Source organism: Trichosurus vulpecula, chromosome 7 (assembly GCF_011100635.1).
Source record: "Trichosurus vulpecula isolate mTriVul1 chromosome 7, mTriVul1.pri, whole genome shotgun sequence".
Classification (NCBI taxonomy): Eukaryota; Metazoa; Chordata; class Mammalia; order Diprotodontia; family Phalangeridae; genus Trichosurus; species Trichosurus vulpecula.
In genome coordinates this window covers 63,488,577-63,502,320 of record NC_050579.1, presented here as the reverse complement: position 1 = coordinate 63,502,320, position 13,744 = coordinate 63,488,577, and the positions used below count along the sequence as shown (strand labels likewise).

Genomic DNA, 13,744 nt, shown 5'->3' with positions numbered 1-13,744 from the left:
ATTTTGTGGATGAGCAAACTGAGGCACAGAAAGAGGCTATGTGATTTGTCCATGGTTACATAGCTAGGAAGAGTTTTCAAAGCAGAATTCCTGACTCCTAATCCAAGGTTATTTCATCTCTAGTGACCCCAATCAAAGGAATTTACAACTCTAATTCCAAATATACACACCTTTCTTTCCCAATACTTTCTCTATGTTGACAGAGAATACTGAACATTGGCAAATCTGAGAGGGTTTGGCAATCACCTAAAATAGTAGCTTGTGGCTTTTAACCAGTTAAATTGAGGTAAAAACTTTCATGAAAACAGAAAGGTAGTATTAGAATACTATTTGAAACACATCAGAATAATCATTGGCTAATCAGCACCTTTTTTCTTTCAGAACATTTTTAAGTACCCTCTAGATTCATATCTTTTGAAAGATAATGGCTCACACTTAAAATATACCCTAATGGTCTTTAGTCCATATCTATAGATATGGACTGCCTGAGATGGAAGCTGCTACTAAGAAATTATCATTTTAGCATTATTATCTTGCTTCAGGCACCAGGTTTCCATAAGCAGTTGAATTATAAAAGAACAATAAAACTTATTCCAAGTGGGCATAGTCCAAATATGACAATCAATATATAGCCTTAGTGATGAAGAGGCTATATATTGTATTTCCATTTGATGTTTTGGGAATCATCAATTGCTTGTTGTTGTTTTTTTTCCTTGTTGTTATTGTTGTGGGTGTTTTGTTGTTGTCGTTCAGTGTGGATGTCCTGTATGGTTTAAGTGAACCATGGACAAGTTAAAGAGCAGATGTTTGTGGTTTGTGTCTTTGTCCATACAATTTTCTGTTTAGACCCAACAGCAATATTCTAGAAATGAAAATAACAAATCCTAATTTTTCCCAACGTATGCAGATCCTCCCAAGTTTGATAGGATATTGCCGAATATTTCTTCCCTTGAGGTTTCTAATCCAAAGCAAGGTAGGAACCTGAAAAATTCCTCCTGATCTCAAAGTCACTGAAGTTTCTTTCATAAAATTCTGCTTTCTTTTTTTCCTTTGGCACTGAAAGCATACACACACACACACACACACACACACACAGACACACACAAGCACATAATCAAATATTAGAAAGAATCTGAGGCCAGATCTTTTGTCTACTGCAAAGAAGACTTTGGGCATACTGTTATTAAAGAAAAAAAACTATCACCAAAAATAAAGAACTTTAGCATATTTACATATAACATCTGCCCCAGGAAAATATAGTTAGTTATATATGCCGTTCTGTGTCCATCAGAGTACCACGCACATTATAAGTAAGTTAGAAACATATTAAGGACCTGATGCTTCCATTGTCTACATCAAATCCATTTTAAATGTTTCTTGTTTGCTTTTATTTTTTTACGTGAATTGAAAGTTATAAAAATATGTGCACAGAGTGGAACAGAATTTTGGAAAACACCTTTATGAAGCTCATCTAACCCAAACACTCCTGATCTTCACAGTGATATTTGCTATAGACTGTATTATTGAAATTTGGATCTATTTTCCCCCTTTGAACTAGACCTCAGTAAAGGTGTTCAGCATATGACCATCTGTCTTTGATATTTTATAAGTAAGCATTCCCATTGGTACTAATGGCAACCTATCTTCTATCCTCTGTGCAATATTTCTGTTTGCCCAATTCCAATGACTCAGACAACATTATTGACAGCCTGTATGATGATTAGTGCCATGGGATGAAATATAACCACAGTTTAAAACTCAGTAATAAATAGACAAGATATATTGGCATTTCGATCTCACTTTAACTTTTACGTTCCAATATCTGTAGCCAAATGTAAATGAAGACTTTTTTATGACATTTTTCCCTTTTTTTTTTCCTCTTCCCCATCTCCCCTTCATGCAGACAAATAAATAAACATATCTTTGGCCTTCAGCTTGCCCTGGTTCTTATATACAGGATGCTCCTTTTAAACTCTAATGAATACAGATGGAGAAGGAAATGAGCAAAAGGAGGAACCAGGAAATAGTTGTTCAGCAAAATAAAATATATTAGCAATTTGTTGAAGAATTCAATTGGAAGGGCTGCATTTTCAGTCCTTGATCAGTGATGAAACAGAGACTGTCCTAGATACATATATTACTAACAAATAGAATTATCTTAATCATCTGCTCCAAATGAAGTTTCTCCAAGTTTCCACATGTTCACGTGTAAGAAGAAATACAGATCAAACTCTGTCCCTTTTAGTATAATTCTATAAAGATTAGTAGGCCAATTTAACTGTGTTATTTCCCAGCTAGCCACATGGAACCATTTCCAATGCAGTGCCATTGAATATTTTCCACCAGATTTTATAGTTCAATAGATTAGACCATAAGAGGATCTAAAACTTACCTAACCCTCTAAAATTCATTTCCAATTGTCCAAAATTAGCTACTGTTCAAAATCCCCAAAAGACCTATTTAAATAACACTGCTCCAATTTCAGTAAGGGTCATAAGCACAGAACCTTTCTACGGTATCTGTCAAGTAGTGTGGGCAATATTCCTTTCACTTCTATGATTGAGTACAAATGGATTTATTTCAAGACTGACCATTTGGCATAAAGTTTTTGATTGGAAACTTTAGTTTAGGATGAGCCTGTCTCAGCCTAGTTGTGCTTTGTCTTGTAATTTTAATGTGGCTTTTGCTTCTTGTTCAAACTGGCCTTCAGGGAAAGTTGGTTAACAAATAGCAACTAAAACAAATGAGAAAAGAGAAGTCACCATTCTGAGACCAATATTTCCACAAAGACGATATGCCTGATAGTCACGAGAACTTCTAGACCTCAAAGACTGGACGTCTGCAGTTAATGCCTCGACTTCTATGGGGCTCATCGGTCTGGGACTGGTCAAATTGGTCTAGTGATTTTAAGTTGGTTCAAATCCATTCAGTTCAACATGTAAGAAGCTACACAATAACTCTGTAGCTGGTCAATTCACCCAGAGGTCACCAAATTGGTTTTATGTATAGTCAGCTTGTGTTTTCCTAAACCAAACAATATGATGAATTGGGGTAAAAGGAATACTAAAACAACTTTTCAAAAAGTCCTTCTACAAAGGGGAAATAAGTTTACGAAAGATCCTGAATTATCTGTATTATTTGGCTAAATCATCTTGTTTCCTCTTGACCTCTAGTGACAAAATTTCAAAGATACCCATCAATTAACAAAACAACAACAAAATTTCATTACTGACAATGTTTAACAGTTTTCAGCCAAGTAGCACTCATCCTTTTGAATGAAAGCAAGCCAAACAATAAAACGAAAAGTAAACAAATGAACCAAAATATACAAAAAACTCAGAAACAACAGTTACAAATAGAATACTCATGAAGGGTTGCTTTTCAGGTTGACTCAGTTTTAAAATTTCATTGCCAAGTGATTACGTTTTTGAAAGTTGCTCTTTTGTTCCTATGTGGTACCTTTCTAATTTGCTGTTCATTCTTTTAAACTATCCAGTTGCTCCCAAATTAGCTTTGTCAACAGTTTCTTCTGTTCAAGTTGCAAACCACAAGAGAGGTAGGAATTCTTGGATTCATACAGTGATTTCATGGTGTTATGTGTTGTGAAACATTGCACTGTATGAATCTAGAATATCTGTGAAGTGTTCCCATCAGCTTCTTGGTGAGGCATGTGGATGATACCAGTAGATGCATCTAGTAGCACTGAGAATGTCAACCATACATTCCCCTCCCCCCCCAAAAATGTTTCACACTTAAATTTGCTTGCAAATAAAACAATGCTGCCACGTTTGTTTTCTGTGGGATTGATGTGTGAATAAGAATATAACAATTTAGGTTCCTGTTTTGAAAATGAATGTTTGAGTTTTAATGTGGTTATTCATTTATGTGGTAAATAAGGAAACCCACTTCTGTGAGTTTCATGTACTCTTTTTTCTCCTACTAGGAAAGAATAGTGGGTGCAATTCCATTTGTCCATATTACTCAATGACAAGGGAATTCTCTCCCCACAAGATATTGGAAATGATTGAATTTATATTTCCAATCATTTTAGTCTTTGGGGCACTTCAGTGATAGAAATGTTCCAGATTATATAATTGCACTATTTTCTGAAAATATAAGAGTTATTTTGCCTTCTTCAAATGAGAGACGGTGGTTTCTCATCTGTGACTCATGGGCAGCCCATTCAAGCTCAGCTCACATCTGTCACTCATAGGCTGAAGATTCTTCAGGGAACATTCTCCTCTGTGTCACCATTTCCCTTTAAATGTGTTGTACATGACAGGTGCGTTTTGTTTTTCATACTTAATTGTTGGGCATGTGTCATCTTTCATGCAATACCAATTACAGAGAAATAAGTTGCTTTGTCAAAATTTTGACCTAGTCAGTGAAAATGATCCAAACAAGCCTGACTATTCCCGGTGAAATTTAATCAAGTTGCTTCCAAGGATCCAACCCCAAACAGAATTTGTCCCTTTGTGTTTTGTAGAGAAACATTAGTCAAGAAATGTTGGGGTGAGGGAAGGAAGCCAAGACTGTCTAAAATACATCTCTCGACTTTCCACAAAATGTGATTTTAAATATCAAGAAAGACTAAAAGGAAACTTTTGAAGAAAATCTAAATGGGTTTGAAAACTCAAGAGAGTTTTTGAAACTCTGTACTAATGGGATAAATATGCCTTGATGACATACGTACAAACATGCATACATATACATATGTACACATAAATATACATGCATGTATGAATGCATACTGGTGAGATGGTGTGACATGGTGAACCTGGGGCCTTAAGAAGCATCAAATCAAGGCACTGAGAATAAAGCAGAAATTATTTTCCTCATCATTTCAAGAATATTTGAATCTATGCAACCAGAGTAAGAACTAAGTGCATGAAAGCAACTTTTAAAAATTTGCCTCTTTTAGGCCATATCAAGAATGACAGCTTGCTTTAAAGTGTATTTGCCACAGGTGATTTAACCTGAATTTTGACCTCGTGTCATTTCATCAGTGACTTCTCAAGAAAACAGAACTTAGGAGGCCTGACATACTATCAAGACAGGAAAGTCTTTATCCAACAAGTAACAAGATAGACATTTTTCCTATAGAGAGATACATTCATTCACATATAAATAAATGATTTTATGATTTGAGTCTTTGGGCTCAAACCAGAGTCTTTAGCAAAAGAGCTTCCAGATTTTTATATCAATCGTAATGTTTGTGCAAACATTAATTAAATTAATAAATAATAAATTAATAATTAAAAATAATAGGTATCCAGTCTTCCCATTTGAGAGAGATAGACCGACAGAAAGGGGGAAAGAGAAAGAGAGGAAGAGGGAGAGACAGAGACAGAGACAGAGAGATTCTTCCTTAAGTCTCTCTGACAAGCCTTTCATTGTGATGGGTTAAGTTAAAATGGAGCTTTTGGTTTCAAGAATAGACTTTTTCTGGATCTTCACTTCATTGAATTATGGAAAAAATTACTTTTAAATTATTACAAAAATATTTCAGGTAAAATTCTATAGTACTATGAGAGATCCCATGGAACACAATGCCTCAGTCAGTTTTATGCTGGTAAATATTTAATAATTACCTCTCCAAAGGGAAAATAAAACATACATATGACACACTCATAAGTTTAAGCTAAATTATTAACATTTTCTCCGTCACTTTCTTAAATCTAGGCAACCAACAAAATAGTAAATCCAACCCTAATTTTATAGTATTTGTCAATTTCCTTTACCTTAACAGGTGACTCTCTTGAGTTATTATGAGCTTGTTCCAGAACACCCCTGGTCTTATCCCTTCCTTCTGTTTAAGCCTGGGGTTTGGGGATACTCCTTTTATGACCTCTGGATAAATACATTCCTGCCACCTCCATCTCCATCTCCAAAAGATAATAATTTATAGTTCTCTCTAGCTTTCCAAGAATCTTAGATATATGAATTTAAGCCAGAGCATGGTTTTAAACAGTGGGAGAATAAATTTTTTCTTAAACTAAATCTCTGAGAAGAGAAAATATGAATTCTGATCATACTTAAAAATCCCTAGTTACAGCTAGATCCAAATTAGTGCAAATAACAAATCCCATGAAGTGACTGCATATAATCAAATTCACACTATTTGAAGATATAATTACATAAAATAGAGTAATTGATTCCAGCCCAGTGGGAATACTGTTAGAATTCAAGTAATATGATCACTCCATTGTATTCATTATTTGTACTAATCAGCCCTTAGCTATATTACTTTCCCTCCACCAAAGCAATCAAATGACAGAACTTCAGCCTTTCCTCATTTATCCAAAAACCGAGTGTTTATTTTTAAAATATGATATGTCACTACATATGACACACACCTTATCATCCAGACCCCAAAGGGAGGAAAAAAACCAACAAAACAAGAGACCTAAAAGAGCAATGAAACTCAAATTTTTATCTACCTTTATACTTTCTTATTCTTACTCTCTTTTTCTCTCTCTATTTGATTTCATTCTGAATTGTTTCCAAATACTATTCATTTCTAATCATCTCCACTAAATCAACATTTCTAACCACTCTTCCGCAAAAATGCCCTGTCTACTGTTTGTTTGTTTTTCCTCTCTCCTCTGATTTCCTGGGTCTACATGAATTACTTGGCATATAGTATATGTTACATTTCTGTTTTTTACCTTTGTATTCCTATCTTCCATCTCTCCCACTGTATTGTAAGCAGCAAGCAGACAGGGGCTATGGATCTCCCCTCATGCCTAACAGGGGGTCTTGGACATAGCAGGAACTCAAAAAGTGTTTATTGCTGTTGTTGATGATCATAATGAGGATGACAGTGATAATAATGAAAGCATACTTTCTACCCTTCCTGACCATTTACATATATTTTCAGTAATTCTCTCTGGCTATTCACATATTACATTTAAACAAACTGTGAAAAAGTCACAGATTCCATCCAAGAGGTGATTTGCCAGTATAGGAATGATTTCTCTACGTCCAAAGTTTTAACAAATTCAATCTTTACTTGTAAATTCAGTCTAGATTAGTTGGAAGTAAGGAACAAAGTTGAATGCAAAGTTAAGGGGACAGGACATTTATACCCTTTGGGAGGTCTTCCTCTGCCTCAGGTCTTAGAGCACCATGGGAGTCATTATTATGAATATCAATTATTAGCCCCTCAGGGTCCTAGAGCTCAGTGTATCCTAACATGGTAACTAATTAATTTGATAAACTAATATATGCTATGTTAACAAAGATTGTAAATGTTTGTCCTGGTTATATTAGAGTATGTTGTAAAAGTCTTCTTAACTGTAAAATGAGAGGGTTGACCTAGATGGAAGACTAGTCCCTTTCAGATGAAGACCTATGATCCTATGTTCTAAGTTTCCTATTTTTAAAAATGATACCGAGTACTTTGCAGTTATAGGTTGCCTTTTATCTTTTTTCAAAACATTCCCACATCTATCCTCTCTCATCCTCTCTTCAGCACTGGGAGGTATATCATTGATGTATTTGGGAGCCAAAAGAGGCATATGTGTTACTCAAATTCTGTTAAGACAATGTTAGCATTAGCTCTCATCTTAGATTATGAGAAATTTTAAATCTCATAGGTCTTTGCAGAGTTCTTGTTCTATGCAAAGGTTTGATTAGGATTGATATCTCCTAAGGTAATTCAACCTCTTTCAGATTTTATCAATCAGTATTCCTGCCAGCATAAGGTGGTTCTTTACAGATAATATCAACACAAAAATGGAGCCTCCAAGATGCAACAATTCAATACAAAACATATTATATGCTAGGTGGTAATCTGGTTTATGAAATGTTTCTCCAGATTCACAGTAAAAGACAGAGAGGAATGAGGGAATAGAAACTCCTTATTGATACAGCTTCTGCTGAATGAAAATTTTGGCTGCTCCAGGGGAACATGGGTAGCTCACCACTAAAAAAAAAATACAGTATTCCCAGTGGCAGTTCTGATCACTGGAAAAATCCCTAAAGAGTGACACAAATATCTACAAAGAAGAAACACTTTAGGAAACCCTCAACCTAGTTCCATTACTTTCTGGAAAATGAAACAGATCAGAAATGCCTATTTACTGATATTACCCCAAAGATAAATGGATATTCATCTCCCTATCCCTCCCCACCCCCCAACAAGTTGGTCCTAAATATATCCATGAAGTGGTCATTTTGTCCTTTCTGAGACTCCCCTCTCCAAGCAACCAGTGGCCCGTGCTGCACCTCTGTCCAATGATCACCTACCCCTCGTGCTCTCCTTTCTACCACCGCCCAATCAAAAACCTGTTTGCCCTACATTCCATTTCTTCAGGACCCTCATCCCTTCTTTCTAAGATGATAACTAATTCTATTAACAGACTAATCCAAACTATTTTAATGAGTGTTGATGTTTCTGGGTGGAGATTGTTGTCTCTACCATCCCTTCTGCAGTATGGTATGGGGGAAAGAGTGCTGGATGTGGAGTCAACATTAGTTCAAATCTTGTTTCTCCTACTTATGTGATATTTGGCAAGTCACTTAACTTCTCTGGGCCTCAGTTTCTCTTTTCTACAAAATGAAGAGGTTGGGCTAAATGATGTATAATGTCCCTTCCAGCTCTAAGGCTACGATCCTATAAAGGTATGCATTTTAAACAACCTATTAGATATTTGGCCTTTTCTTTGGTGTCTAACCTGAAGGAGTGATTCCAGAAATGGCCATTTCAGGCCTTCAAAAAAATGGAATTGTTGCTTTATTTTTTAGTCACCCCAGTAGATAAAGTACTTATATAATACTAGCAGAAGGCCAGCAGAGGACTATGTATGTATATGTTGACAGATGGGGCCATTAGTATTATTGTGTACGTGTCTACACACACACACACACACACACACACACACACACACACACACACACACACACTGCCTACATGGAGGAAGAACCATCCTCCTATATCTCAGAAAAAAATAAAGAAATTTTTCTCCCTTCATAAACTCTCCATCTCTCTTCTTCATACACATATCCTTCTCTGTTTGCCAACAATAATTACTTCTACCAGTAGTTTTCTGTTAATAAAACATGTATTGTCCTTGGCAGGGCTCAATTAAGTGATGACTTCTCATCAGTGACAAGGAAGGGAGTCAACATCCTTCCTCTTGTCTTATGATCCTCTTCTATTTTATCCTGCTTGGCTGTCTCCCTACCTCATCTGGCTTTAGGGTGTGGGACTTTTAGAACCCCAGTGGACCTCAAATACCCTAAGGAGCCAAAAGAACAATGATCTGGAGTTACAATGCCTGCCTTCTCCTTTCTCTGATGGGTTTAAACACCAAACTTAAAACTTGAAGGAGAAATGAATATTTAATTGAGAAGTTATTTTCACTCGAAGATTCCCTACCTTTTCCTGGTATTTCTTGTTGCAAACACACATGCAGCATTGGTCTCACTTAAAGTAGTCTTTCTCTAGTCATTGAGAAATTGCTGAAAGAAAGGAGAAATGTTAGGAGTTCAGATCCCAATTAAATTTGACACTTGTTCTTGGTAAAGGGGAGTGAACTTGCTAAGACAGTGGCGGCATACTCAGGATTCCAAAACTCACAAAATCCTCTCCCTTCTCTGTTTTAGACTGAGATCATCAGAGGAGGGGGTTATTAAAGTCATTATCCTTAAGTGCAATTTTTTTTAAATGGGCATTTGCATCATTGGAATTTGAACTCTTCCCAACTCCTAAAAGGTATACAACTGCAAATGCTTCCATTTCATCTATTCTGCTAAGAACTCTCTTTAGTCATGTCATGAATGTCTGACTATTCTATACTGCTTGCAACAGATGTTCCTTCCATGCCAGTCAAAACGTTTGTCCTCATGTGCTTCATCACTTCCCATATCTGTCCTGCCATTCAGCCATCTTTTTTTCATGCTTCATTTGATCCAAGCATGTGATGTGCAATGACTCTACTACTGTATACTTTTGTGTATACATTTCTGTTCTTCCTTGAAAGACTGTGAATGCTTCGGCCACTCCAAACGGTGCAGTTATATCGAGCTGCTCAATACAGTCATTTGCGTGAGCTGTAAACACAACACTAGAGGGCAGCACTGTGAGTTATGCAGGCTGGGCTACTTCAGAAATGCTTCTGCACAGCTGGACGATGAAAATGTGTGCATAGGTCAGTTTCATTATCATTCTGGCTTTTGTTCTGGATCTTTTTGAGCTGTTGGTACCTGCTTATCAGAGGCTAGTGATCTGCAACACAACTGTTGTTGGATAGTCAAGATGGAATGAGCTCTTTCTGTGGATGCAAGTATCTCCAAAGTAGATTTCAAACTCATACAGTTGAAATCTGTGTTTGGGAGATGTGCTTTAACCATTTTAATGATTAACTAGAAGATGATGGTTCAAAGTGGTAAAGAGTTCATTCTCCCCTTCTCTCCCTAAAATCTTAGAACTCTGTAATAATTTGCTTGTACCTTTTCATATGATGCCTTCTAAATTTAGTTTCAGATATGAAAACAAATAGTCATTCTAGTGAATGTTTGCTATGATAGGTTTAATTTACTTGGGAACAAATTCTGCCTTGCACATAATTGATCCTTAATAAATATAGATGGATTAAAATTTAGGTTTCTGGAATTAGAACTCATTAATAGCTAGCCCTTGGTTTATTGATCTATGATGGCAAATGATATTTCATTTGTTGGGTTTTGTTATAAAACATGAATGTGGGTTCTGGATTCTCACTACTGTGAGAGAGGCAAAAAAAAATCTCCTTCCCTCAATGGCCAGAGAACAAATGCAGCAGGGCTGGGAACTTGGGTACCTGGTGCCCACCAACCCAACATTGATTGCATGGACTTTATTAGAACTTGGTAGCAGTGAGTCCTCCAAACCCAATCCAATCACCAATCCCACCAGCAGTATCATCACTACTATCTTGCTCACTACTCTGCTCAGATCTCATTGTCACTGTTTGTATTTTCTTAGGGGAATTAAAGTCTTATTTTGTAGTGGACATCAACGTTAAAGGGTAGCAATATTTCAAGGATACATGATTTTAGTAGCATGTGTGGCTATGCTCTTCTGTTTTCACACCAATGAGGATCTTGGTGAATTACTGTGGCAGAAAAAAAAATCTCCTGGTGGCAAACCTTATGAAACCTGTATGACCTTCAATAAATCATTAAAACATTTCTTGACCCTCCCGTATGTTTCCTGATAAGGGAAGTGGATCAGATGGTTGCTAAGGACCATTATATCTCTTAATATAATAGCCTATGATTCTAGTAACTTAACCTACACTAAAACTTTGAGAAGAGGCACATTTCATTAGTAGGTAGGCTCATTCTCAAAACCTAAATTTACAGCTAAATCTAAAAGGCATCTCCACACTATGATGAGATATTGGGGCAAAAAAATAGATCTCAAAAATTGAATTTCACTTTCAACTTCAATTTCTAGAAATTCTATACATAGAATAGATAGTTTGAAGAATATAATATGGAATAAGTGTTCCATAAACATCTATTCTAGTTTATAGATTCGTACATCCAATGGATCATCATGTAAAATAAAATGAAGAGTAATAGGAATATTTCCTAAATTGAAAGAACACATTTAGAGCCCTAAACACCTAGACAGCACAAACCTACATGTATACTTTTGGAACTACAAAATGGACATACCACAATAAAAATATAATAATAAAAGACCATGTAACATTAATGAAACATATAGCCCAATAGGCAAAGGGAGTAACAGAAAGACTCATCATAAGTGCTCACAAAAAAAGACAAGTATTGACAGACACTCTTACAGTGCCTAAGAAACAGATCAACAACCTAGAGCAGGGGTGGGAAACCTGTGCGCTCAAGACCACATGTAGTCCTCTAGGTCCTCAAATGTGGCCCTTTGACTAAATCCAAACTTAAAGGATTTGTTCTGTAAAACTTAGGCTCAGTCAAAAGGCCACACCCAAGGACCTAAAAGGCTACATGTGGGCTTGAAGCTAAAGATTTCTCCCCCCTCCCCCAATCCTAGAGAAATACCATAAGAAAAGGAAGGTATCACTTTAATGAGCAAGAGTAAAGACAGGTAGTAAGCACATGCTATTGGTTCTGTCAAATATATATGAAAATGGTTTATCTCCATATAGATGCTAGGAAGTGGCTAAGATACTGGAGTGATATCAAAAGCCGCTCTAAGAAAATCATTCACATGGAGTCAGCCAACAATATGTTGAGAAAGAAGTTCTAAAAAAATTATTGGTTCACATAGGTTTTGTTATGGGAACAGACTATTACTGTCTCCATTGTATAGGTGAGGAAAATTATTCTGAGAGGTTTTTATAAAAGGGTTATTTTAATACATTTTATATTTATACACATAATATTTTATATTATATTGTATATATGTTATATTATGTTATATATTATATTATTATTATGTATTTATATATTTAATATATTTTGTACAAGCTGAAAAATGAAAGATGACCCCTTTCCTAAAAAATCATCGATCCATATTGTCATAGCCACCATAGTCCCTCTGGATCACATGAGTCATTTAGGAATGGCATTATGGTGATGAAAACACAATCCTGAATACAGATCCTAAGTTCTAATGCTAGCTCTGCCATTTGGGTAGTATTGGGCACATCACTTCATCTCACTTGTCTTAAATTTCTGCATCTGTAATGACCAGTCCTCCAATAGATGGTAGAATAATTCAACCCAATTAATTAAGCATTTATTAGTCATTTACTATGTAACAGGCACTGTAGATACAAAGACAATAAGTTTCTGTCTTCGAACATGTTATATTCTATTGACTAAATGACATCTAAAGTCCTCTTCTAGCTCTAGTATTCAATTCTATTTAAAACTATAAACATAAAATGTATAGTTTAAATTAATTATGCCAAGAATATATGATCTTCACTAAAGTCCTCCAAACATATCTCATCATTATGTGGAGACTGCCCTGGGACTTCAAAGTCTATCCCAATAGATCAGAAGCACTGAAAAATCTTATGGAGCTGTAATAATTTCCAGTGTAAATAAATTTGAAGAGTCTCATCCTCAAAAGGTTGGCCACTAGTTAATGTCATTATTGTTATTATTATCATTATTATTATTACTACAATTCATGAATATCATCTACTAATGTGTGGAGATATTGTGAACTTCATCAGTACTGGGAGCTGGGAGGCATGAGAAGGAAACTCATTGAAATCAGGGATTTCTTGAAATACTAAAGAAGCACATGAATATTTCTACATTACTTTCTTTGTAATTTATTTCTTAACTTTTATTCTTACAACAATGTTACGATCTTCTGCTTTCCCCATTTTAAAGATGTGAAAATTAAGGCTCAGTGTAATTAAGTGATTTTTTTTTCCCCAAAGAACATATTCAGCTTAAGAATCATGTCTCCAGAGCTCTTTCCCTTATACTTCAGGAGCATGAACTATCAGATTGAGTTTCTCATAAATTTTTACCGTTTTTTCATGAAAACCAGCTTACATTATGCAATTTTGAGCTTCTGGAACCAACTCTACTTAGAATGCTAGAAATTGCTAGAAATGAACAAAAGTATAGTCTTCATAATATTCATAATATATTGTTTGGACTGTATTCAGAAAAACCAAAAGGCACAGAGCCCTTCTTGAGCTTCATCTCCAGTATTCCACTTGTATTAGGTCTCATCTAACATACGTGCAAATGTCATAGTCAAAAAATACCTTACTTGCAAGACAGAGAA

The 13,744-nt window shown here is 35.6% G+C and overlaps 1 protein-coding gene across 2 annotated transcripts in view; it reads left to right on the top strand.

Moving 5' to 3' along the window:
* The window catches only part of NTNG1 (netrin G1), a 427,667-nt gene that overhangs the window by 354,410 nt on the left and 59,513 nt on the right, over positions 1 to 13,744 (top strand). The window contains exons 5-6 of one of the 2 annotated variants that reach the window (XM_036767767.1): positions 7,954 to 7,958; positions 9,987 to 10,154. In XM_036767767.1, the coding sequence (XP_036623662.1) occupies positions 7,954 to 7,958; positions 9,987 to 10,154 (173 nt within the window). The remainder of the gene's footprint in view (positions 1 to 7,953; positions 7,959 to 9,986; positions 10,155 to 13,744) is intronic. The other variant, XM_036767766.1, reaches the window with a different exon arrangement.